At 41.5% G+C, this 27,986-nt stretch overlaps 1 protein-coding gene across 2 annotated transcripts; it reads right to left on the bottom strand.

The window, feature by feature from the left end:
* fhl3a (four and a half LIM domains 3a) lies at window positions 1-27,986 on the bottom strand. Of its 2 annotated transcripts, none has more exons than XM_056381634.1 (6): window positions 27,735-27,986; window positions 5,748-5,920; window positions 4,394-4,568; window positions 2,011-2,180; window positions 1,625-1,811; window positions 1-1,538 (listed from the first exon to the last, which is right to left on the bottom strand). In XM_056381634.1, the coding sequence occupies exons 2-6, from the start codon at window positions 5,901-5,903 to the stop codon at window positions 1,387-1,389; spliced, it is 840 nt and encodes a 279-aa protein (XP_056237609.1). In that variant the 5' UTR covers window positions 5,904-5,920; window positions 27,735-27,986; the 3' UTR covers window positions 1-1,386. The 2 variants fall into 2 exon arrangements, with proteins under 2 accessions (XP_056237609.1, XP_056237607.1); XM_056381632.1 differs by lacking the exon at window positions 27,735-27,986 and adding an exon at window positions 6,039-6,102.

Genomic DNA, 27,986 nt, shown 5'->3' with positions numbered 1-27,986 from the left:
TCTATGTAAATGTATTTTAATAAGACTTCACAAATAAGACTATCCATTGTAGCATTTAATCATTGAATCATCAATTATCATCTTTTTTTTCATGAAGTTCATACTGTTATCGCCTCGATAGCCTAGTTCCCATCTTAAAATGTATATTTGCCAACTCTGACTCACCAGCATCAAAGCTGAAATAATGAAATATAGGTTTGTTTGTTTTTTTTGTAGATTTTTTTTACATACAAGTCACATACAAGTTAAAAACTAACAATGAAAAACAAAACACTAACAGCGTTAACAGTAAGAAAATAATTACGGTGGCAAATCATGGCAGATGAAGACATGCATACTCCTGCAATACACGATGGTAATGCATTTCATTTCAGCTTTTGGGTTATAAATGCTGGCTCTTTGAGCAAAGGTGATAAAAGGATTCATTACAACAAATGAAAAAGACAGAAACAATATGTAAAATAAGTGTCATTGCAAAGTTTCACAAGCAGATACAAAACATTAAAAGGGGTTTTTTTGTGTGTCTTGTGCCATGTCTTTGAACTGTGTTTTTTTATGTGCACATAACATGGTAGCAAGAGAATGTCTTATGCAAAGTGCAAATGTCTTTTTTGATTATGACTATCATTAACTGACTGCCTCATTTTTCAAAATTTCCCTCTTGTATCTACTTTCTCACACATTTCAGTCTTTTTTAAATTGGTCTAATTTGTTTGCCACTTTATACAACAGTGTCATACCTCCTTCTATGTCATTATATACAGTAACTTTTTCAAGACGCATAGAGCAAGACATACATTATCGAAAGATAACTGACACGTGAGAAAAAGCAACATTCAAAATGCATAAAACTGCAGTTATAAGAGCATTAAAACAGTAACTCCACCATACTTTGAAAATACAGACTGTAAGGTTTATCTTCTATACTGTATCAGTGTTCTGTGGCTTCTCTTCAGAGCCTGACCTCTACCTGAAGTGGCAACTTATTCATATAAAATATGAAGGAATTTTTTTGCAAAGTGACTAGCATTTTGCATTTCTTTGGTTTAATAGAATAATACGTAAAGAAATGTTATTCTTAAGGCACTCCATAAAGTTTGTTTCACAAAATAATTAACGTTTTGGTTAAAGAGGAAATCTTTCTGGTGGTTCATGCAAACAATGCAGCATCAACACAGGATTTTGCGCACTAGCTCCCAGATGAAAATCTGATCCAGACAGGGAAAACGAGGAACTGATGTCTTTTGTATAAAAATGACCTGAGAGGCAGCATTTGTTAGCCTGTGTTACCTTCCTCGGTAATGACTTGGGGTTCTCGAAATGCTGTGACAAAGGGTAAAAAAAGGGAAGTTGAGGGAAGGGGTGAGAATATTGTGAGTGACTGCTCTATAGGTTGCTGTGGCAGTCGCGGCACAGGATCCTTTCACCATCAGGGAAGAAGCCGGCGCCCACCAGTGAAACAGAGCACTGGGAGCAGGTGAAGCATGGCTGATGCCACTGACGATCCTCAAATGAGATGTACTTTCCTCCTCCAAAACCTGGGACAGAAAAACAATAAGATTAAACTATATCAAGCTTTGAAAAAAATAGTTTATCTTGGTAGAACACAATGATGTAGTCTTGCCTGTGATGGGTTTGCTGCAGGCCTCACACTTCTTGGCATAGAGGCTGCCAAAGCACTTAAGGCAGTAAGGGCTGTCGTCTCGGGAGGTGAAGTGTTGACCCGCCAGCTGCGTCTTACAGCTGGTGCACACAAAACACTCCTTATGCCATGGCTCATCACGATAGGTCACACCACCTTTAGCCAGGGTCTGAAAATGAGACAGGTCAGAGGTCAAGTGGAGATCCTTTTAATTCTAAAATCTTGCTCCCATGCACATTCCTGCAGACCCAGGATTAATCCTCCTCATGTCTCCCATGTGTTTGCATGGCTCCTTTAACCATGTTTCATGTGAGAGTCAGTGGGAATTCAACTAACAGTTATTGTAGTTATTTGGTAACTTTACTGACCTTTTTACAGCGTGTGCAGCGTGGAGCGAACTTGTCCTCGTAGCAGGGCACACAGTAGTGTTCGTCCTTGTCAGGGATGAAGGACTTGGAACCAATCGGCTGTTCGCAGCTGTGACAGATGAAGCAACTCTCGTGCCATGTAGAGCCTGCATACTCCAACTTCCTCGTACCTAGCAGAGAGAAAGAGAGATGAGGCAGAGACAGAAAAAGAAAAAAAAAAAGGATGGAAAGAATGACAGAGCAGAGGGAGACTTTAAATGTTTAGTGTAGAATGCATCTTTTACTGTCTTTCACAGGACCATTTTGGTATTTTTTGGTGGTAATTTTATTGAACTATGAAACAGTAGACTTGAACTGCATGAAGGCATATAAATCTCATTTTGTTTCACTAAGATTTATTTTATTTTAAATCATAACACCACAGGCCCCATACTTCTTTCCTACTGCTGGAAACTGGCGGCAGGCCTTACAAGAAAAGGAATAATGCCATTTTTCCCTTCCATGTCCCCAACATATCCATCTTCTACCCCTTGGCTGTTGAGTTTTTTATGTGACTAGTTGGTTTATTCTATGGTGACGCAGTGGTTTGTGTTGGGCTGACATTTTGTACTTCTGCTGTCTGCAGATTGCTAATGTTTCACTGCTTCAGGCTGTGTGCTGCGGTGTTCTCTAATCAAAAACACAAAAATCCCCTTCAAAAACATTCCAGGTCATAAGCTCACAGTAACTACACTGGCTCATTGAGGACAATTTTAGCATTTAGGTACGAGTATTTTGCAAATACAAAAACGTGAACAAGCTTTAAATCCAAAACAAACGAATTATAATTATTGGGAACAATTTTGCAAGCATTAGAAAACAAAATCTCCTCACAGACAATAAGCTTTGCACACAATGGAAGTTGTACAATGCTCACAAAGTATGTAATTGATTTTGTCTAGTCGATTTAAGTCTCAGTCTGCACATTTCAGATATTTCAAAGCCACTTTTCCTTTTATCATGTACTCCTTTAAAGTGTGTCTCTCCAGCAGTTTACTCTTTACGGTATATTTATATACTTGGCAAAAAAATAGTTTTAGCCGTTGAAATGAAACTCAAATGAGCTTCACTGTCACAGTGCACAGTTGCAAGAACTGAACTGCTGTCTGTGTAGAAAGGATTTTGCAACAGGGTAAAGTGAGGGACAAAAGAACAGGACCATTGTCTGGGAGAGCACAACAATACAACACGTGCATGACTACCTCCAGCAACGGGGGCAGTTTCGTCTGACCAAGCTTTTTAACCAAACAGCTTACGAGGAATCCGTTTACATGGCTTTGGTATAAAGTTACTTCACTCCTTTTGTTACCAACATAAACCACTTCAGCTTAGCGTCCAGTTATTAAACAAACAGTTTACAAGTGTGTGTTTGCTTTTGAGGGTGTATATGTTTTTCTATGATGACAAATGATATAACTGTAATTTCTATTGTTAGAGGAAAGTTTTTCCTCTTTCAAAATGCGACACAACGGGGTCCAAGTCTTCTTACGTTTATCTCAGACAATACTGATGTGATGTGTTCTACTGTATACTATTAAATTCCTATCTGGCCTAATGCCAAGATGTCTTTGATTTAATCACTCTCTGTAAAAAATCTTTACTTCTCAAGGTGACTCGCTTGGGTCTAACTTGGGAAAACATGAGATTACCTAAAGTAGAAATAAAGGGGAATGTCATACCTTCCTGGAATCATTTTCTGCTTTGTGAGGGCTGTGTATGTATGCTACAGGGATGCTGGAACGAACGACTAGATTATCGCGTGTTATCATCAGTCTGCTGGCAGCCCGCCAGCCCTGGGGATCTGGCTTACAGACAACAAGTCAAGCAGATTGGCAATTACTCTGTCATATTCAGCCCTGACTGCTGCTCAATCATAGGCCCTTGCCGTCATTTCTTACTTGTCTTCCTTTTTTCTAAAACCTCTTTCCTTGCTCTCAATCTGTTAGTTTATACTTTTCATTTGTCCCTGTTTCCTGGAGTTTGCCATGTCATCATTTTCCAAAGTCATTTGCATTTATATCTTGACATGTGAATTTGTATACTACATGGAAAATGAAATGTGGGACAATGAGACTAATGCTTAGTGGGTGAATAAAGTTATGGCACTGTCAAATGCACTTTATGCAAGTTACTTACCAAATTACTAACTCCTTCATTCTATTTTATTTTTAATCAGGTGACAGTCTTGCCAGAATCATACTTCTAAGACCTCCACTGAAAGAATATTCCATACACACAAAAAAAAGAGTAATATCACACATAACAAATTAAATGAGCCCTGCAAATCTGAACACTCAAGTCCATGTGCACAAATATCTTACAACATCCCTGTTCCCACCTTTACCTGGCATCACGATCTTGTCGCAGGCTACACACTTGGAGGAGAACTCATTACAGTAGCAGTCATTGCAGAGCAACGCGTCCTCCTGGCTGGTGAAGGGTTCATCTGCCAATGAGCGATCGCAGCGGAAACAGCGGAAGCAGTGCTCGTGATAATGTCGGTCTTCATAAAAAAGCTCCTGGCAGCAGAACAAAAGCAGAAGGATACTGGGGGTCATTTAATGCAGTTATAAATACATATTTACATGTTTTAAGGTTTCACAATTGCAGTCCTCTAGAAGAAGTAAATAAGGGAAAAGACTGCAAGACTGAAGACCAGAAAAGGTTTCTGGTTTCAACAGTAGGAGTGTTGGAGTTTAAACTGACTGGTATCATGTCCGCATACATACACAGTGACAGGTATGCGGTTACATGCACATGCATATTGTACTTATGTGCCTGCTTCTGTTTAAAATAAGGTTTTGCAAGGATGGGAGTTAATTTAATGTCTACAGGGCACTGAGCCAAGCAAATTTATTTATCGTCAGCTGCCCGTGAGGGCGTTGACAACTCATAGGCCTCCTTAGCTAAGCAAACTGCTAAGCACCATTGCATGGACTTCACTAAGGAGCATATGTCGGTCTTAAATGATCCACTTCATGTTAGTGTTTTCCATTAAAGGAAGATTACATTTTAACTTGATTGTGGGAAAGGAGGAGAGGTTTGCTCCATGTTGCATTTTTACAGTCTTTGCCAAAATTAGCCTGTTGGCTTTTGTAGACTTAGTGGAAATTGCCTGTATAATTGTATATTAAATTAGCCTTTACTGTGTCTTGCCACACAAAATATATAGAACACGCCTCATTTACAATGAATTATGCCTCATTAACATGACATAACTTCTGTTTAAGTGATCCAAGGCCACATCAAAACATGACAAAAAATGACTTACAACTTATAAGTGTAGTTCTTTTGATGTGTTTTAGATTTGTTTAAACTGTTAATATGTTGCTCACACTGTGGAAAGGCTGAGGTCATATGTGGGATTCATTCCAGTGTACAGAAAATAAATGTTACCAGTAATAATAGGCACAGGTCTTAATGTTTTTTTTGTTTTTTTTTAAGGTCCCGTATTAGATAAAGTGAGATGTCCATATCTTCTTTGATTATAAAGCAGGTCTAGGTTCTATATTATTACTGTGAAAGTATCAAGGCGCTCAGTTCACAGAGAAATGCACACAGCCTGTATTCAGACGTAACTTTGTGATGTCACTCTTAAAGTGTAAAATATGGGACCTTGAAATAAAAAATGAAAAATCTTTCTAATTGAAATTCTGTATTTACTTGCACGTCCGATCATGTCAAAATGAATGCCTTACCCTTGCATCATGGCCGATCAGCTCTTTGCACTCATCACATGTATTTGAGAACAGGCTGTCATAACAGGGGATGCAGTAGGGGCTGTCATCTGACTGGATGTACTTGCGGCCATAGAGGGATTCTTTGCAATTGTCACAGTCAAAACGGTCAGCCATTGTAATTTTCTGCAAGTCTGAAACAGAAAGAAGACGGCAACATTTTAAAAAACAAAATGTCAACACATGGAAAGAAAGGGACAAGAGGGAAGAAGTGTATATAAAAAAAAAAAAAGAGAGGACTGATTCAGTCACCTTTTCCGGTACGGCAGTTGGGCATCAGTATAGACTTTCACTGCCAATATTTACGTTGTAAATACTTTGGCTTGTACCAGCGATGAAGCTGAACTCAAACAAAACATGCAGTGCAAGTGGGAGCAAGTGGAAAAAGAAAGAGAGACAGAGGAAAAGAGAGAGAGAGAGAGTCATGAGAGGCAGTACAAAATGCCTATTAACTTTTATTGGTGTGTGATGAAAGTGCAGTGGATGCAGAAGGAGGGGACAGGAGAGGGAGCTGTCACTTTTTCTTTCTTTCAGTAACTCCTTCCTGTCAACTCCTCGAAATCTGCAAACTCGAGATTAAAGCACCAATGCAAACCGAGCACCCTCTCTTACGACTGAAGTGGAAGTAAAAGCCCACACATCATACACACCTGTAAATATTTATGAGGCAAGAATATATGTGTGAGTAAAGCATGGACCACCAACAGATAGAGAAACCCCACGAAGCCCCATTGTGGGTGTTTGTGTGTGTCAAAAGAGCAGACACTGGAAGCTGTTTGAACACGACTCCCTAACCAGTAGATTCCTTTCAGCCTAAAGATGCAACTGCAGTAACATGCTTATACAGGAGAGTTACTGTCTCCGAACATGGTTTTCACTGTGCAACAGGCCCCTTGATCATGACTGAGCACACAACAAAGTGACAGAATAATATTGTGAGGGCATTATGGCAACAATATCAGGTTGCCAAATCATTAGAGCATGGCTGGAGGAAAGCCCAGTGATAAGTGATACGGCCCTCTGGCAGGGAGCACTGCCGGCTATTCGTTCCCACCACCCAGTAATAATAATCACCTCTGATATAATAATCAATAAAACTTCAAATGTGTCCCGTGCTGCCTGTCTTACACCCACACACACATCCACCTATGCAGGCGCACAAGCAGAATACATACAAAGCATATAGGAGGCAGGCAAACGCACACACACACACACACACACACACAGACACACACACAAAATCTCAGGGTGACACAAAAAAAGGAACAAAGAAAAAGCCAAATCACACAGGATCTATCATGAAAGAAAACATTAGTCCCAGACTCTCATGTTTCATCTGTCTCAGCCGTTTGCGAGACAAAAGCTCTTAATGAGTCGGGGTGAGAAAGTTCACCACCACACCAGCTGTTCAACCCAACCCCCCACCCCCCGCCCCCCCACCCCCCCAACAACCTTAAGACATAAATTTGAAAGTGTAAATGCTCAACAGCCCTGCAGCCATGTGTATACACTGGCTTGCATCACCAGACTGCCATATCTCTCTATCTAATGACTGAATGGATACATCTTATGTATCTGATGTCTCACATTATAGTATCCATCTGGAGGTTATGGCAAAATATCAGAATAAGCAGCTGTGGTTGGCCTGTGTAATGTACGGTAAGGTGCTGATTTTGCAAGTCCCACTTTTGACATCAATTTCTGTACATTGTACATATACACCGTTCGCCAGTAAAACTCCAGCAATGTTGCCATCAGCCCACATAACCGCAAACGTCAAGATTAGATCAACAGAAGCATAGAGCTGAGAATGAGCACGATGACCTTAATGTTATCTGCAGTGCCAGGCAGGTATGTGCTGCCTTTGCTTGCCAGGTAAAGGGAACGAGACGAGGCATGACTCATAAAGCTGGGGAGGCAGAGCTATGACGTCTGATGTCAGCTTTAATTTCCAAAGCAAATCAGGCTGCTGTTTATTGCCCTCCCACAATTCATATGTATTATCGACATATCCATTTACTAAAAAGCCGCAGAAAGTAGGTCACAAAACTTTTATCTGATTGGTAGAAATACATAGAGTATGTACTCTGACAGCATGATGAATATGTGAACGCAGATGTCTAACCAGCCGACATCACTGTACCTGGTATGTATCACACACCCACTATTTCCCCACCACTAAATCCCCACGCAGCCTTGGCTAGTCTTCCTCTCTACAAGTGACTTTATGGTCTCCAGTGAGGTGTGGCTTTGAGAAAGAATAACTAGTTTGCTAGCTGTCAGATAAGATTAAGCAAGAGAAAACTCACTAAAGCACAGGCTAGAATATGAGACTCAGTCCTGATACATAAATATGTATTCATTTACCAATCAGAAGAAGGGCTTATTTTGACTTCCAGGTCTTGTAGTGTTTCCATTTCAGGGAGATTCACTTTGTGTAATAGCCGTTTGCTGGACCTGGAATGAACTCCTGATGGCACAGGCTCTCACAGAGAGGGGCATGACGTCAGTGCACCGACCCCAGGAGCGATGGACTAAGACGTGACTGCATGTAGAAACTGCTGACCCAAAACCGACTATCCCAAATTGAAGAGCAAAGAAGATAAGAAGAGAGGAGAAGAGAAGAGAAGAGAAGAGAAGAGAAGAAAAAGAGAAGAGAAGAGAAGAGAAAACTTGGATCTGGGTCACAGTGAACTCTAATCCCGAGGCCAATTCTCACAGGGCTTTGTATCTACTACTGTATATACTGGCTTCCCGGCAAAGTTCCATCTCCTTCTTGCCCAGGACCCGGTGACTAAGAACCCCACTCTGGGTTAATAACGTTCCCAAATACCAAAGCTGTGACTGCATTCAACCCCCTGGGAAAAGTGTGGGCTTCAAGGAAATCACCACTGTCTCCACACAGGACAATGGTCCAGAAATATTGCACTGAGTTAGTTATAGTACTGCAGCAGAGAGTTGGGTTCGTTGTTTAATATTGGCAACAGTGCATTCCATTCTCTTTAATGATTCAGAGGGATTTCATCTGAGAGACTAAAATATATATGAAACGCAGCTATATGGGTCAGTGTGAATGACTCTGCAGGAATTCATCGGTCTGTTCAAAGCAAAGCATCTCCAAAACAGACGCCAGTTTTCCATGAAATTTGCAATTTACATGTTCATGGTTTTGAGAGGATGAATCCTAACGATTGTGAGACCAATTTACTCTGGCCTTCTAGCACCATCATCACAAACCCTTTCTATTCTGTGATTATTCCTCTAACACCAACCTCAGGCCAAAACTCTTCACTGTTTGTTTTAGCAGTATCACTAAGGATGAATGAAAACCAAAATCCTCAGTTCGTTATTCATTCCATACAAAAATCTTTAACATTATGGGATGCGACGAACCTTGAATGTTCCTTAGACTTTTGGTTTGTTGTCACACATCCGGTTATAAGATAGCAGAGGAATGCCAAGGCTGCATTCTGCTATTCATCACAAGCCGTCCTGATTGAAATAAGGGGGGTGAAGTTCAGGGCCAGTTGTGAGACACCACAGAGCAGCAGACCAATACAAACAAGCAGACTGTATGCTGTTGCCGGGCAACATAGTCATGGTTGGTTACTAAAGGGCTAGCAGAAACCCTGTGTGTAGTCCAGTCCCACAGGCAGGCCCGTTAATCCCCAGCCCAAACTTTGCTTACGCTCTGGTTGATTCCAAATGAACAGTCCGCACAACCTGCTAGGAACGAGCTTGCCAGCTCTTCCCTGAACATCCATGTGACTGTATCACATCTACTGTACGTCTCCTTTCTAATGTCTCTCACTCCTGTGAAGTTCTAACTTACGCTAGAGGAGAAAAAGACCACACTACTATGAATAGGATAATTAGAAGAAAAAAAAAATTGTTACCTTTTAAGGATTGTATTTAAAAAGTGTTCACGAGGGTTGGGATGTCATTGTAAAAGTCATGAAAAACAGATTATCTCCGACTGGCCAAATGGCCAAAAATACCTATACTGGCTCAGTGTGTGTGAGTGTGTGAGTCAGTGCTGCTAAACGCAGGGTGAACAATGAACATGTGACCCTTGGAAAAGAGCTCATCTCAGTGAAATCACATCAATTATGTACATTAGTCAACAGGTGTTTAGTGCCCTCAATGACTTTGCACATACACAGACAAGACACCTGATGCATTATATACAGTTTAAATCCAAAGTGTCAACATTCATGGTCCATTCAAAAACACACATACATATAGCCTTTAAAGGGAATATAATATCAATCCTGTGATCATTGATTACAAAGTAAATGACTTTGTTCCCAAAAGATAAAAAAAAAAAAAAAAACATGAAAGAAAGCACAAACTATTTCCAAGAAACGCAGTGACACTAAGGATGTTTATGCAATGCTTTGGGCACATTTTTAGTTTTGTAGATACATAGTGCCACAATGACATGAAACCCTATGTTAATTCAAATGTTAAGGATTTTCCATAAGTCCTGAATGTGGAGTGAAGCAGCTGTTGTTTATGTCACCCACTGACAGCGCATCAATAAGGGACAACGACTAAGTCTGGTTTTTTTTTTCCTTTTTACAACAGAGAAAAATATTTTGTGCCAACACTATTGCAGAGATAGTGAGAAAATGTCATATCTCCAACATTAAAAAAAAAGTCACGAGCGGAAGTGGCGCAACTGTATCCATCCTGATAACACAACAGGACTGGTGGTGGAAATAGCATCAGCGTCTGCCAATGATGACTTGGCAGATGATTTTAAAATGGTTTAGTTTATTGCCAAGTGGGAAACTGTACAAAAGTAGTGGATATGCTGAACTATGAGGTCTACAAGCAACACAGGCAAGAAGACCAAGAAAGAAACCATTTCAATACCAGAGCAACTGCTCTATTTATTAGGCCTGTGTTTATATGTCCATTGTGACTTGTGTGCTTTTATGTCCAAGTGGATACTTTAACAAGTGTGGATTTTACTGTGAATAGTAAGGTGTTCTCTACTTTAAAAAAGTAGCAGCCACTCAATCACCTTTAACTATCTTTTGGCAGAAAATAGACACACACCAGAGGAAGGAGTGTGCTGTTAAACAGGTCGTCTGTACATACACACAATTGTTTCCTTTTATACAGGTCCCAGAGAGAGTGATGAAGGCACAGAGGAGAAATCAAACACAAGAATGGGACGAGAAAAAGAGATAGAAAAAAAAACTGAAGAAGGTGACATTTAGAGGCCAACGAATGCTTGAGCAGGATCTTAAACCTACAGTATGACAAGTCTTAAATCAAATTAGAGGAAAAGTGAAACGGCTGCTTTTGGATAAACACATACCATCACATTGCTCTCTGTCTGGTGCCTGGACATCTTCCAGACACAGTAAAGCTCCTTGGCTTGGTTTGAGATGGGGAAAAAGTACAGCACTGGACACTTAAGTATATCATTTGAGGGCCTGGTTGAGCATATCAAAAATAAAGTACAATGTCAAAAACACACTTCAGAAAAAATCATTTGTCTCAGTCCAGTGGCCACTTGAAAGGATCCTGATGGAGATGTCATCTGATCATATTTAGTCCAGCGTCCCATGAACATTTTCCATTTGGTCACTAATGCAAAAAGGCAACGGGATGACAAAATACAAAATACTTTTTTTTCTTTTTTTAATGGTTCAGAACTTATGTTTATGACACAATGTCAGAGGGATTACACTCATGTTTTTCTTCAAGGGACTGGCAACTGAGGTCAGGTCCTTTGGGAGAAGCTTCCGGATCCACATACTATCTGAGACTAGTCACTGCACAAGCTAAATCACATCAACATGACTAATTGTCTTCATGAGCGTTGACTAAAGCGGACAAAATCATCCAGGCTATAATAGAACAACACGAGAGTTGGACCCTGAAATATATTCGTTATATATTAGTCAAATGCTTGGTGCAGTGTTCTTGCTGGCTTTCGCTGGATCAGATAAATGAAGTCCAGTAATCGAAAGGACGCACTGAGGCAATGAATCTTATCACAGGAAGAGGAGGAAATTGCTCATGAAGCAAAGATAATGCTGCGGCCCATTCATAAACAGTTGTGCTTATTTAAACGAGCTTACAAGTACTGGTTATAGAAATACAAAAAACATTTTAATTCCAATGTTAAGAAAGGATTTAAACAAACAATCCAGTACAATACAATTCCATTGTAGTTAAAGACTATGTTATTTAGTGTAGTTCTGACACTGATTCTTAACCAGAAAACCAGAGCCGCAATCACAGCCATGATATTTAAGGCTTTGGGCAATCTGTGGTCATCAGAGTTTATACTATGGGGTCTGCATTCAGCCACTGTTAAGATGCAATTGGTAAACAACCAGTGGTTCCAGTATGAGTGTTTAGTGTATTTCTATTCTCCCCGTCTTCCATTCGGGGAGAATCTGGGCCACCCACATTCTCAGGAGCCTATGTGCAGGAAGCTACAGGGAACAATCTCATCCACTGAGTTTCTTTGAAGAACATCAGTGAATGAGTTGTGGTAGGAGGGGTGGGTGGGGCTTGGTGTGGGGGCACCTGAGACTGCTCCTCTGTGGGAGCCTGGGTCAGACTTGAGGATAGAGTAGAGGCTGTAGGACCAGACACTGGAACGCTAACCTGTTATTGTCCCTGAGCGTTTAAACACCGGCTGGTGTGCAGTGGGAGGTGACAGAGGGCTCAAATGAAAGCCAACATCATAAACATGAAGGAGGAAAATGACTACCTGCAGCAGAAAATGTCACCACGGCCTTTGTAATTTGTCCCTTCTTGGCAACTTTTAATGACCATGCAAGTGTGGGGGATATGACTTGATGTCTTTTAATATTAGCTTTGAATCTGTTGTGTGGTGCACACTGCAGCATTAGAGAAAAAGCTACGAGTAAGCAGCAGCTGGCCCGAAAGAACTGTACGTCTAACCTTGTGGACTCAATTATTAAAAGGATTTGACACAGTGATGTTGTGTATAAAAGATAAACAAAAGCACAGCACATCATTCACTGATGTTATGTTTAGTTATACTTAAAACATAAATTTGTTATGATCTGACACTTACTTGGCACAGTGAGACTTGAGGACGTGCTAGCAGGGAAGACTCCACATGCATGGAACCTTCTGAAGAAAAGCGCAGCCGAAAATGCTGCATGTCACATCTCATCTGTCCTCTTCCTGTCTCAATCCCAATGTTCCACAATACTCCACTGACATCAAACAATAACATCGCAATTACTCCAAATCATACAGTAATGTTTCAACCACCATGAGGGAAAGTTTGGAACTCAAAAATGAATCTGAATTTATTTTTGTATCACTCTATGCGTATGGCCAAACGACTACATTTTTGGCCTACATTTGTCTTCCTCTGAAGAAAAAAAAAAAATGCTGCCATACATTAGTGCTTCACATCTGGTTTGCATTGGGGAAACTATGCAGTCAACTCCTGTGTGCCAGTGGAGGTTTGAGAGAGTCATTGCCTGGAGAATGCAAGGAAGGTTGTCTTTTTTTTTTCTCTCTTTTCTCGGTGCTGGTATTTGCTGGTAAATGTTTAGATGGCAGAGGGAAAACTGGAGCGAGAGTACGAAAAGAGAAAGCAAATCTTGAAAGCAAGCTAAAAAAAAAAAAAAAATCTTGACAGTGTGCTAGCTGATCTTTGCATACACTTTGAGGTGGTAAACAGTGTGGTGAGAGGATAGGAAGGTAAGGAATGCAGAAACAATGGAGTTACAAATAATGTGTGATAAACAGCAAATACTCAAAAAGAAGAAAAAAAAAAGGATTTAAAGCTGACGCCTGCTGAACAAAAGTGTGCTGTCATGAAGATAAGCATATTGTATATAGAAAAAAGAAACACGAAGAAGGCGCTGAAATATCACAGGGTAACAGTTACATTTGGGGCTTTCACTCGGTGCTTTGGTGTGGCCTTTCGTTTTAGAATAAATAAGTCGAAAAGGGTCGTTCTCTCTCAACAGCCATATGAGAGACACTGTATATTATTTCTCTTTGAACAAACACAGCCATTAATCCCAGGAACCCCTTTTACTGCAGTTTCCCAGGGCAGATTTGTGCCCAAAAATGGCTTTCTTATTCACTGTCCTGATATTTTCACATCCTCCCTGTCATCCCCCGCCCTGTGATCTGAGGGACAGGGCATCCCTTTGAAATGTAAAGCCTGTCCTAATTAGTAGAGACCCATCTCAATTTTGACACCTGCTTTGTTTCGTGGAGAACGGTGGACCTGAGCATTGTTTGGGTAAATGTATACAATTTTTAAACACCCTGCCTTGTAAACCTTATCAGGTGTGCCACAAGTCTCCATTTAAACCTAACCAGACTGTGAAGTGTGCTTAGTGAGGCCCGAGTACTTTCACTTACAAGCTGGGTGATTCAGTTACTGGTTATCAAGCCCCAGGAGAGGATGTTGTGTTCACAAGACAAACCTCCAGAGGGAGAACTGAAAAAGTAAAACCCAAAAAATATCTTTAGTGGAATAACAGAAATTTCAACTTTTGTCTGTGTCTGTGTCTTTGTCTCCGTGCAGACACAGCAAATGCAAATTGCAAGTCGTCACAATGGAAAATTACCTCTGGACTGCTTCTTCTAAACAAAACAAAATGCTTTCAACTGTTGCAGCCAGAAGATTTAGGGGAGAGTTTGGCCTCCTTTGATTTACACAGGTCCTAATATGGATTTCAGGCACGTGCTTTTGAGCCGTTGCTGTGAAGTTTGGGAAAATGAAATCTGATGACAGAGGATTCTGAGGATGCTTTGACTTTGTTGTCCCTGCTCTTTGATATGATTGATCACAATTGGTCACAGGTTTTTTCTTGTCTCCATGCTATGGCTATGTCTTCATTGTTGAACTTTGGTGGAACAGTGTGTTGTACAGCTTTGTGGCCTTGGTATAAACCCAAATACTGTAAGGTCTCTTTATCAGTTGTCCTTGTGCTCCTGCTCCGAAAGTGGAAAATGAGCAATGTCACTCTTATTTCCTGGTAAGACAGATCTTAAAAACTAAAAATATGTATCAGAAAGTATGTATTAGGAAGTACTAGCTCAGCTGATTACTTTTGCACTTGGAATGCAAACTCAATGAATCCTGGTGACAGCATGATCCTGCACTGTTTCAAATTCCTACTTAACTAATTATATAATTTAAAATCTACTTAACAGCTGTGAAAGCCCAGTAACCATGGTGATAATGGTTACATCATCATTTTGACGTAAAAGTGTCCCGATTTACGTACTATAGCTTCACGGCTGTTACTAACCCACAGGTATTGAACACCAAGGCTAACTGTGAACCAAAAAACAACAAAAAAAAAATGGCTCCTGCAGACTTCTGGTCAGTCCCAGGTGGTCTCCTCATGTTGCTGAGTCAGCACAACTAGCCAGGACATCAAGGAGCTGGGCTAAGGTTTCACAGACTGCACACGCAGCAATCTCAGCCACACACAACTGTGCAGTACACACCCACAACTGCAAGCAATTATTTATAACTCAGTCAGACTTGTGGCTCGTGGCTGCAGTGATGGCACCTGACCCCTGAGATTAATGCCCAGACAAGAAGGCTTTTTCTTCTTTTTTTAAAAAAAAAAACAACAACAACAAAAAAATATAGATCCCAACATCTCCAGACATTAATATTAAACAGCATGTTTTTCTAAGCAGGTGGATGTTTCCAATCACTGTGTGCAGAGGGCCTTTATGGTTATTATACATTACTTAGCAGTAAGAGCAATCCACATTCCTAACAACAGCTGCAGGAATTATCTCCCACAACCGCAACACACCAAAAAACTCACCTCTCTCCCACTTTGACTCTGTAACCCCGAGAAGACGGGTTCATATGAAGAAAAGAAAAGAAAAAAAAAAAAAAAAAAAAAAAGTATTGGCTCAGAAAACCGAGCGGTTCCTGCCAAATGTGAAACGACTGGGATGGATAACTTAGAAGTCATTTCCAGTATATGCAGCCATTTTTTCCCTTCTCAGGCACATCTCCATGGCAACGTGTAAACAGTGCCCTCATTCCCCTGGACCATAAACCTCTTGGCGGTGACGTCTAGCTCTCATTTCATCCTGAGCGGCGCTGACTGAGGGCACAACCCGGCGTTTTATTAAGGATGCTGTGGCACTGTGAAAACTGATGTGTTGTGCCATAAAAAAAAAAAAATACTGTACCCGTCAGGAAACTCAGATATCATACTCATACATCCTAAACTTAGATCATGTCGATGACTTTAGACTTCCTGACTATTTCTAGAATAGAGCCTGCAATGCACATGTTGGAAATCAGGTCAAAAACTTGCTTCAAGTAAATCTGCAATTTTAAATGCATACTATTTTTTGTGCATTCCAAATCACCCCACTGTGAAATCCCACAGCAGAAAACCAAAGATCTAAAAATAGATAGATGTGATAATGTGGCTTGACCTCTGAAACATCCCTGTGCACCACTTTCCTGTCATAAAAACATAATGTCTTCTTCTTTTACTCTGGTATTTACTGTGAGGACCAAACACGGGTTCATTTCCTACTGGGCGATGACCCATTTCACCAATGTGGGGTTGATAACAATGAGACGTCCAAGTCAGTACGCACACACACTGTGCTTCTTCCTGTTACCCCAAACAGAGAGATCTCTGGACGGTCTCACACATTTGCAAACACAGTCACAATGAGAAACAGGCGTATTATGTCTAAACACACCGATGCAGTCTTGCAGAAGGACAAAGTCACAGAGACACAGACACACCTGCAGCCATGTGCATGAGCGCAGGCACACTCCCACAGTATTATGCGTGCATGCACACACACACACACGTGAACACAAAAAGCTGAGGGTAGATAGAGAAATCAAACAAAAAAATAAACACGGCAGCCAAACTGGGGGACAATGGGTGACTTGTGCAGGAAGGGCAGACACGGCGAGCAGCTGCATACACACACCCGCAGTTTGTTTAAGTCTCTTTGTGGGGACTTCCCGTCGAGTGTAATTACTGCTCATATTCACAATCCCCTGCTTTTCTGCTCACATAAATGAAGCCGATAAGATCAAACAATTTGACGTATTTAGGAAATGAGTTTCAAACTAAGTGGCAAGATCTCGGTAATAACAATCCAAACACATCGAGTAGATGATGAATTCAAACCAGAATGACAAACTGGGACTTACTACTGCCAAGCCACCTTCCTCAGTTCTCAATCCTCAACAGCAGAACAGAAGATGGAAGCTTTACGTATTCAGACAATGATGTTATCATTACCAGAGACTACTGCAGAGAGAAATTTAAACTGCAAACGGTGATTAAAAATCAGTTTCCATTCAGACTCCGCTGCAGATACTATAAATTTCCCTGATAATTCTGCACAATGAAGCGAAATAGAAAACTAGCCCTGTCGGAACATATCTCTCTTGACCCAATTTCTATGATCCCAGAGAGGGACCACCTCCTTCTCCTCTTTGTCATTCTCCCTGTTGCTTTGACCTACAAATAGATGACTGAGGAGTGAGTCTCGTGTTCATCAGATGCCCTGGCTGGAAGCTCATTTTTTGCTTACTGGAAACCAAACACACACCCACACACACACACACACACACACACACACACACACACACATACACTGATGAATTGCTGCAAAATTAGGAAGTGCATATGTGAGTGGTACACTAGTGGAGGTTAGTGACCTAAGGGTCATTTATCCCCCCTCACCGTACCACCAGGAGAATGTCCCAGCTCTGAAATGCAGCAGGCAGGCCGTGTGGATGGAATGAGCTCACTTCAAAGGTGTCCATAAATCATGCTGCCATGTATCCGAGACTGCCTCCACCTTCACCTCTGCACGTCCCCCAGTCGCTCACCCACCTTCCCTTATCTACCTTTCTCTGCTGTCATCCAGTCCAGGTTCAAACCTTGCGCTTTTGTGCGTCACTGGTTCTCGCTTGTAATTTGAGTTTAGAGCTTTTGCGTCCACGCACATTGCCATCGCAGTTGAATTTGACTGTGTGGTGACTTAGCAGTGAGCAGATCATAGCAGAGGAACAGGGGAGCAGAGGAGTGGTAGTGGTAGATGTTAAAAATGTACTCACCTAAAACTGATTACCATTATCAAAAAGCAAAATACTCCCATTGGTAGACAGTAGATCTCAGCGGATTTATCTGGGGTTCATTTAAGTCCCGAGAAGAGCTGCGAGTTCAGAAATCCTATAACTAGTTTCTCGACTTTGCCAGGAGAGAGCTGCAATCCGTCAGGTCCTTATCTCACAGCGTCACATACTGGGATCTCTTTATCATGCAGCCATGCAAAACTCTATTCATCTTCTCCGCCTAACTCATTATCAGTGATAAAATGCAAAGTCCCAGCTGCAGCTGTTAAATGGAGAGAAGACGTGAAAACAGGTGCTTTGGTAAACACTGATAGCGTGGTTGAATTATGTTGCTTCCCCAAGCAGACCTGCCTATCGCTTTCAATCTATTAACCACAACTCTCGTCCGACTCTTGTTCGACCTCATTCTGCTTTTATCCTGCTCCTTTTTTTTCTATACAGGAGTATTCTTGGCTTCAAGGATTGTGGGAACAGCGCTGAACACAAAACAGACACACACATATACTGAGATGATAGTTGAAGGCGCAAGGTTCTTGTCGTGGCTCCATGGCCTCTTCATCGATCAAATGAATTGTAAATGTATGTCACACGTCGTGTAAATTAACAGGATATATGGCTCTGCCTTGATTATTGGACTCGCAGAATCCACTGGCACAAGTAAATGTAGGTTAAAAGCTACATGGAACACACTTATACAAAGTGCTGTGCAGAGGCACCATAATACTCCCCTGACCGATCACCACAAGCATGACGTGGTATGACTAATGACATCTTTATGCATGAATTCTCATACTATGGGACACTTTTTCTTCCACTCTTTCCTCAGTAATCATTAAAACTTAAACAGTTTCCACTCACCATGTTGAGAAAGCGTGCAACGGGATGAGGGATGGGAGTTTTTAAGGGCGGGGGGGTTGAATACTTCCACAGTGAAGTCATGGTGCTTGTGTCATTGGCCCTCTGCTGTGCTTTGCTCACCGTCTGGCCCCCATTTTACCCATTGATCTAATTTCCATTGCCAACACTGGATGTGGTTCTGTTTGAAGCTGAATGTTTAGGCCCATTAAAGCACTGACAGAATTGCAAACGTATGGTGGACCTCAGGAAAAGTAAAGGAGAAAACAACTTAGTGATGTTTGCCAGACTCTTAACACAATGTACACTTTTTTAGCAGTGTTTGGATGAGGTGGAAAAATCTATGACCCTATTTACAACCGGTGTTAATGAGCTTCTTGCGTCCTAGATTTGAGCTGGTTTTAATTAGCGTTTGGCATTAAAATTTCACAAAATCTGAATTCTCTTTTCTTCCTGAGATCACAAATATCACCTCTCCTTACTACATTTAAAACTGAGAGTTCATCTGGTCTGTCTGAACTTCTCTTTAACCTGTGTGTGAGCAGGAGGCCGCCTGATTAACCTGCTTGTGCTTCCTGTTGCGTCAGCACGTAAAGGTTTATGTCCATGCATATTGCGCCTGTATGTAGATTAGTGGCAGAGATGTGTTACATTTGCACTTTGCTGCTGCAACTGTGGTCAAGCTTCATCTCTGTAGGTGGTTTGGCTGAATGCCCGAGACATATACGCTACATCAAGCTGCCGGTTGTAATGGGGGTCTGTATCTGTCACATCATTTCTCCCGACATCACAGAGATGGCTTCATTTCAAGGCATAACTACACAGTAACTCTTAATGCTCAGATAAGACAAAGTACACCACCACTACGGTTAACTGCAAGAGGTGAAGCCCACACCTGACTGAGGACCTATGACTGCCGAACGTGATGTTCCACATGATAAAAGGTTTTGAATGGCAGGATTAAAGATTTTTCCACACACACAAAAAATATATTTCTTTTTAAGGCTAGAGCTACCATTGATGACAATGAGGTCCAGACAGCTGTAATTTTTTCCCCATCAAATTAAATTAAATTGTTACAAAAGCACAGCAAGTCACTGTTCTTCTACTTCACTGTACCATCTGTATATGTAGGTTATTGCTGTACCACATACACTGCAGTAAGCGCTCTTCTGTGTGCCTTCTTTGCTTTTTCAGCTGTGGCAGGGAGACAGAAGCGCTATATGGTTATGATTTGTACCGTTTTTTTTGTTTTTTCGTATGTACTCAAATATATTTTTGATTAAGCATGTGTTTTTATTATCTCTGTGAACTATGATGACAGCTGATTCATTCAGACAACAGCAGCATTACAGGACTGATAATAATAAAAGAAAAATATATTCAAAGTTATTAAAATTGTTTATTGCTTACTGGTTTTTTATAAGCAGTTTTATGGGAACATATAGATTACAAGACAGTCTTTTGCTTCGCACGTCTCAGATGAAGATGTGTACTAGAAACACATGACAGAAGGCAGGAAATAAGTATCGGAGCAGAGTGAAAGACAAAAAAATAATTTGTTTGGCTACAGCCATGATGGTTTTAGTATTTATGGAGGGGCTTCCAACAAGTGATGATTCTACCAAATAGCAGTCAAGGCAAAACAACAGCAGAATTCTCTGGTACTGGAGGTCTGTGAATCATTAGGTAACTGTGTTGAATGTAAATGCCCTGATCTCCCTCTGGACTGAGTTATGTCCGATTACTACAAACATCCTGAGGTCAGTATGATCTGCTGGTTGTGAGCACGCTGTCAAACAAAGCAGTGTTTCACTGTAATGGTCTCATTGCACCAGTTTCGAGAACTTTAATTACATGAGGTGAATGAGAGCTGACGCCGGATGCTTCGGGGGAGTCACAACATGTTTCTTCTCTTGTGTACATTTGTTGTGATAAGGGTAAATAGGATTTTTTTTCACACACTGATAGAAACTCTGCCGAGACGGAAAAGTGGTGCACGCTGAGAAAACTATACACAGTAAGGACTTGCATGTATCTTCGATTACGCCCCTTTGTGACAGCTCGTTGACAGATGCGCCCACGGGCAATCATGTTGTACTTAGACCACTCCTCTTTCTCCATCTCATCCTTTCATTCGCTTACTTAACTCTCTTAGCCAACAAATCCTGTCTTAGCTCTCTGTTACTCGTCCCTGTTGTAAATCACCGTCATCTTCTCATCGAGGCGCCGACATCCTTTTATAGCCACACCAAGGACACTTTCTGCCATTTATGGCTCCTCCGAGGCACCGTATGAGGGCCGGTCAGTATCCCATGAAGGTGAGACAAGACAGGGAAGCAAAGGAGGCCAAGAAACATCCTGCTCGCCTCCTACTCCTATTCAGTGCAACTTTGACAGCTTTACAAATTAGTGCCAAAGTGTGCCCGAGAAGTGCCAAGTGCGCACTTCTCTGTGTATTTTGTAAAGGGCACAATTGGCGTACACAGCTCAATTTTACGAACTAGTGATTGACATAAACCCACACCTCAGTGTATGTAGCAACTCTGGCTTGTCTCAGCCTGTCTGCTCTGCAGAGACTATTGTCTCTCCAACAGAGCCATAGACACAAAAGTAAGAGGGTGAGACAAAGTGTGTATGTGTGTGTGCCTAACTACTAGTGGACAAAAAAAAAAAAAAAAAGATGATGAGAGAGAGATGGTGTAAGCGATTCTGGGGAAGGAGTCACATTCTTGATCGCTTGCTAGTGTCATCATGCAGAGTAGGCATTTTACAGTGTTTACTTTCAGCAAGGGGAATGCTCTCACTCACAGCTGCACTCCAAATAAACACTCTTATATTTATCAGAGACAAGATAATACACATCTAATCTGAACAAGTAACAGCTTTTCATGCTGTCCAACATATTTGGTCCTCCTGGTTCATCCCTGGAAGACGGTGGTTGTGCAACACAGGGAACATGTGTGCACATTTGAATAGAAATATGCGTGCACCAAACACCAACACCTTGCCATACACCCACACTCTCATGACTGCACTTCCTCTGGCATGATGTCACAGTCTGGATTCATTCTTTGCAGATGTGGGAACAAACCCTATTAAGTGTTTGGGAAGCAATCAACACTAATGCAGTTGGCATTGTGGCAAACTGAAGTTACTAGCCATATAAAGACACAACTGCCACAGCAGTAGGGGGCGAAGGTTGGGATACAGTAGTGGCATAGTGGAGCAAACAACACACGTATACAGTGCCAAGGCTTCATTAACTCTTCAAGACATCTGCTATGAGAGCAGAATCCTGCTTGCACGCTGTTGTGGGGAAATACTTTGTTAACGACCGACTCTCTCCGGGGTCTACGCTGTTTTGAAAGGTGACATTTTGAGCCTCGGGCATTGTTGCCTTGTTTGAGGCCTGCTGTGTATCACTGTGCGGTTAAAGACTGCATGCCACATGGTCTCAAATTATTGCCCAATTAAGCCAGTGTGCGAGAACATCCAATGGGCAGGGTGACGACATTGCTGCTCCCACAGAAATAAAACCACTCTGTCAGTTATGTGTAGGCGGACGATTGCTGTGAGATTACTGCGGTCTTATGCATACTATAGCTCATTTTCTCAAGTTCTCACGTCCTGAGTCAAAGATACCAAAGAAAGGAAAGGGGGTTCAGTCAGCATCAAAGATTTAGAATTCAATTCTTTACTGAGTTTACAATAAGCGTAGAGAAATTTAATAGCGATCCACATCTGACAGAAAGCCATGATAATTGCAGGTCAGTGGCCCAGTGATTCCCTCAGTAACAACACTATCCAGAGGAAGATCACTTTCACATCCCAGATACGAAGATGTGGTGTTACAGTATGGAGTGTAAGCCTTGGCTGGCTCGTTACGTTCTCATTTCTCTCAGCAGAGATCTATCAGGGTGAAATAACATCTTATTACCTCATATGCTGCAGAAATTCTCCTCACCCAACATTCTTCTCCTCAAGTGCCTCCATTAAACATCGGTTATCCTATGATTTAGCCATTAGCCACAGCCCAACATAACCATTAGTTATATGAATTTATAATACACATCGCATTACCGGTTGTATAAAAACCACTGCAATTTGTCCACAGACTTTAAATTTGTGCTTCCCTCTCAGTCCTCACTTCTCCCTGCTGCTAGATGTGACTTGCTTAGTTGGTTTCAGAGGCCAGTTTGCTGACAAAATATACCCAGCTGTCATGCTTATTTATGGACTTTTGCGACATTTATTTCCTGTGCATAACTGTGCTGTTTTCCCATGATATTATCTTTTATGGGTGCCACTGTATTGAGCAGAAGATTAACGTTGAGCAATTCTGGAAGAAGGATTTGCACACACTTTGGAAAAGTGGCAACAAACAGCAGAGCTGAGGGAGTTACAAGGGAACACAGACAGGTTTATCGGGGATCCCGTTCCCCGAGACAAACCGAGGTAGGCTCGGCACATGATGGAGGAGTTGGTAACCGCTTCATGTTTTTCATCATAGCATTCCTTTCCTCATGTCCTGTGAACAACACATGCCATACACCTGTGTTGAAGCATGACGCTACCCTCCTCCCTTTAGGCGAGGGTGCAGGGAAACAGTCATGGCGTGACTCACACATTTACTCAGCGCAGGTTCATAACATGACAGACTGTGATGATGCAGCAGTGAATCGACAGGATTCCTTCACCCAAACAACATCTGGTTCATGTAGGAAAGTGTAAAAGAGACACTGATAAGGTAGAAGGGGCGTCATTAACGCAGTGTGTATTAAATATAAGAGAGAGAAACAATGGAGCAGACCAGGTGAAAGGTAGAGTGAGGCATAGCCCTGTGCTTTGAGAATCTATAATTAGTTTGTATTAAACTAGTAAGTGTGCAGTTGTGGGGAATCTGCAATTCTGTGCTAACAATTTGGTATTTCCTTTGAAAACAGCATTTCCTTTGAGACTAGCAGGTAAGTAGTAGGTATAGACCTGTAATTGTATCCCTAAAGGAATGTAATTACCCCATTAGCACAGAGTCAGTAACCTTTTACACTCATCGGTTGCCTATATAAAATTTATGTTCTCTTTACATAAAATCTCACATGGAGCGAACACTGTTGCAGCGACCGTAAGGACAGAGAGAAGAGAGGGAACGAGAGCAAAGCAGGATGACTGGACAGTGAGGGGGGCATATTACCTCCCACAGGGGCCCTACCTCTAAGGATCAAGTTTCAGAGGTTTACCAACAAAGCATCCATGGAGGAAGTCTTGCACCCCTCACAATAACACCACAGCACCTGGCCATCCCCATGCAGGAAACCTGAGGTCACTTCCCCCCTCTTAGGGAATGCAGACGCACTCCTGCTGCCAGCCACGCGCCCCCACAACCTATTGAAGAGGGGGCTGACTACCAAGGGGAAAGACATGGAGACACACGTACAACAGACTGAAAACAACATCTGAAATATGAAGAAAATATACAGACAAAACCGTACGATTTCCTAGGTTCCTAGCTCAAAGAAGTGCAGGAGAGTTGCATGCTAGACAGGTTTTGTTAGCACCAAATCAGAAAGGGTTCCAACTTCCCTTTTTTGGTCTCACATGTAACACAGATGTGATGTTATTTTAATCAGTCTGAACAGCTAAAAGCTGGATTGGGTTGCATTTTTTTAATCCTGCTTGGAACCACATGAATAAGAAAACAAGGTATGCACCCTAATAGCTGTACTGGAATGTTCACACTGTAAAAACTTTTAGCAAAAATCTGGACATGGAAACATGAAAAAGAAGTGAACAAGCAGTTGATGATTAAGCAGACAACCCGCATCTTTTAGACAAGCAGGTGAAGCATTTTGACCTTAAGTAAAACTCATCTGATATCAACACCAACATCAGCACGAAACCCCGCTGCTTAAATGTAGTAAGCCTTGCACAGAAAGTAATGGAAACAATACAAACTGTGTCCAGTGTCATCTGAAGCACCACGAAGGGACGGACAGCTGCATAATGTGAAAAGAGAACGACTCACTACACGACACAAATCTAAATTCTGCTCCCTAACCACCTGCAACCACTTGACCGCCGATTCTCCATCATTATCATTGGCATGGTTTCAAACGATGCCAACCCATAAAACCAGCCGCAACCAGTTCAAGTCATTTAGTTGCAGTCCCACTGTAGTTTGGAGCTGGCTGGGGTCCAACCACCACGCGGGGCTAACCTTTGGAAAACACTGAGACCTCTGAAGAATGTGACCATGGTCAATGAAACAGAGAGGGAGGCAGGAAGAGGAAGAAAGCAAACAAATACATTACACAGCCCACGGGCTCTGTCAAGGCAAACTTCCCAGATGCTAAATGGGCTAAAATGACTGGCTTTTGGCTGCTCGGGGATTATTTCTTGTACTTTGACAAACAGTTTGTGTAAAAAAAAAAAAAAACAACCTGTCACTGGTGAAAGCACGGCAGGATGCCTCAGACACCAAATTCCTCCAAGGTGTAATTTTTCTGCATTAACAGAAAGAAGAGAGAGGTGCTGGAGTGAACTCTGTTGCTGCCTGACATCACATCTGTATTACTCAAGTCATAATTTTAGCAAAAACTATGACATGCAGTTTGAGGAACATATCAGAAATGTTCAGATCCTCGTTCAAAATCAAATCTGCTTGACTCTATGTATTAATTTAACCATTTGGCAGAGTAAACGAAGTGATAAATATAGTCAAAGATAAATTAAAGATTCACTAATCAATATTTTACATAAATAAGAGATCAAGTGATTATGTGTAATGTGAAAGGGGTCACCGATTTTGCTGAACTCACTAAGTTCATCTCTACGCAGCGTTTTAGCATCTTTTGGCTTTTGTTTTTCCGGCCCTCATCTCCACTTTTTTTTTTGTATTTTTTAAATTTTTTTTATTCACTGTTACTGCTTTCATCACTGTAGTTTCTAGCAGCAGTAGGCAGTTGTTTTACACACACACACACAAAAAAAGAAAAGAGCTCAGATAAGCCCATGATCTGCCCAGCATCAAACAGCAGACAGAAAAAGTTAGCAACTAGCTGGCGAACATAGAGGAGAATTTAGCAGCTAGAGAGAGCCAGATTTTCCCTCAGGAGTTGATGAAGACTGAAAAAGAGTAACAAGGAGAGTGAATATTCGACTGACTTTTGCGGGTTACCAGGAGCACTACTCCATGACTGCCAATGTTGCTCCATTTCAGCTGGATGTGTAGCAACTGTTTGCCAACAAATTTAGCATGTGGTGATAACATGTCAGTGTGTTTACAGCTTGTTTTCACTGACCCCAAATGGCCAGAAAATTGTTTTATAAATGTTCGGTTCATACCTCCATTCTAAATCAAACCTGACTGCGTCTTACACATATGAATGAAAGTGACTGATAACTACTTGAAATCAGTTTTGGTTCAGATTATGAGGTTGCTTCTTCAGTTTCTCCTTCAATTGCCTTAAATGTTAATAAACTAACAAAAAAAGGTAGCAACGTAATGTCATAATATGTATAAAAATGAACTGTGAAGCTTAATACATCTTGAAAAGCAAATGAAATACTTTGTGTTTCTGTCAAACTTTTCTATTTGTGCATGTGATTGCTATGTCAGGTATCATGACAACAAAGTTCTTTCAATTAGAACCAAGACAAAACATGGCAGCCTTACAGTGAACTGTAGACTAGGCCGAATAGCAGCTATCCAATAGTAATAAAACTAACAGGTGATACATTCACAAGAAAACATGTATGATCATGAGCAAATTTTCCCCGTTGGCAAGATCCAAAAGTTTATGTTCCCGCCGCTCCCACTGTGCCCAGATGACACAACAGGTGAAACACCAAACAACTGTCGTCAGGGTCATCAGGATGACACTACTAATATGTGCTGTGATGCAATGATGTACGCCCTAAACAACCCCAGAAGCTGCAGCAGAGACACACCCTTCCCAGACACACACTGCCATATCCCACTTCCTGCTGCCGAAGAAAAGACAAGTTTAGCCTGAGGGATTTTGCTCTCTGAGGCCTTCACACGCCGCTCAGCTGGGAGCTTCTGTGACACAACTGTTGCTCTTTAATCCTCGCTCCACACAGTTCAGTGGGTCACACAGTCCAATATGGTCTGGTCTTTCGCTGAAGGGATGTTGTTTATTTAGTTTTTACCTTATGTGTGTGCGTGTGTCCATTATAATAACAGAGAGACATGAGTGCAGGTGTGAGACTGCGATTAGAGTGACAATGAAAAGGCATAAACAAGGAAAGCAGACCCCCCCACACACACACGCACACACACACACACACACACTCCTCACTTGTCACAGGAAGTGGTTCCTCTTTTGTCAGGGTTTTACTTTGCGGGCTTCTCTCCAGGCAGCGTGTTTGACTAAGGTGTGAAGTATTAAGGCTTGTCATACTGTCAAGCCCACGCCTGCTTTCATCTTTACACTCAGAGATTTTTACTAGACAGCAAAATTATATTACAATATAGGTCATAATTTCTGTGCAAATAATAGTATAATACAACCACTAATTAGGCTACACTAAAAGTAATAATTATTATAATATTCATATAAATAATAATAAAGCCCCAAAATGATTTGATTACTTTTAAACTGTTGATTTTGGCAAACTCTGGTCTAAGGAAACGTCTTTTCCCCAAAGACTGTCATTTCCATTCATCATAGATTCAAACGGTTTTACTTGCCTTTTGCTAGTAATCACAAAGTTTGAAGTTAACAGATTTCTTTATGACACTCGTTCTCATTTGAAAACTTCGATCCCTAACGCTTTAAATGACACATGGGATGTAAACACTTAACGTTTCCAAGTCATTTCTGTCATTTCCTAATATTTGACGTCAAAAGAGTCATTTCATTTTTTCCGGAGCCTCACCGAGGCCGAAGAGGTGAACACGTAAAAAAGTCGAGATGTGGAGCTATTAAAAAAAAAAAGAAGTGGAGTCCTACCAGGAGTAATGTCTGAAGTCTGGAGGCACCTTTTGCAACTTGACAGTGGTAGCCTGCCTCTCTCTCTCTCTCTCTCTCTCTCTCCGTCAGCAGACACTCGCTCAGATCAGGACTGGGATCAGTTTGCAGGTCGCTACTCCGGCGGCTCAGGAGCGTCGCCCTTCAGCTGTAAAACTTTTTCTGTTACTTCTGACTGTAGTCAAACCTCTGCGGCGAAGAGTGATGCAGCTTGCCGGCTACTTTTGTCCTACT

Source organism: Seriola aureovittata, chromosome 7 (genome assembly GCF_021018895.1).
Source record: "Seriola aureovittata isolate HTS-2021-v1 ecotype China chromosome 7, ASM2101889v1, whole genome shotgun sequence".
NCBI classification, from domain to species: Eukaryota; Metazoa; Chordata; class Actinopteri; order Carangiformes; family Carangidae; genus Seriola; species Seriola aureovittata.
Note: the sequence above shows the minus strand (reverse complement) of the source record. Positions and strands in the feature narration are given on the sequence as shown.

Bases quoted from the DNA above. Each gene is read 5' to 3' on its own strand.
- fhl3a (XM_056381632.1), bottom strand. From the start codon at position 6,063: ATGCCCAACTGCCGTACCGGAAAAG. The intron at 2,181-4,393 runs GTAAAGGTGGGA...TCTCTCTGCTAG, and splicing joins CGACAAGATCGTGATGCCAG to GTACGAGGAAGTTGGAGTAT. The intron at 1,539-1,624 runs GCAAGACTACAT...TTTCTGTCCCAG, and splicing joins CTGCAGCAAACCCATCACAG to GTTTTGGAGGAGGAAAGTAC.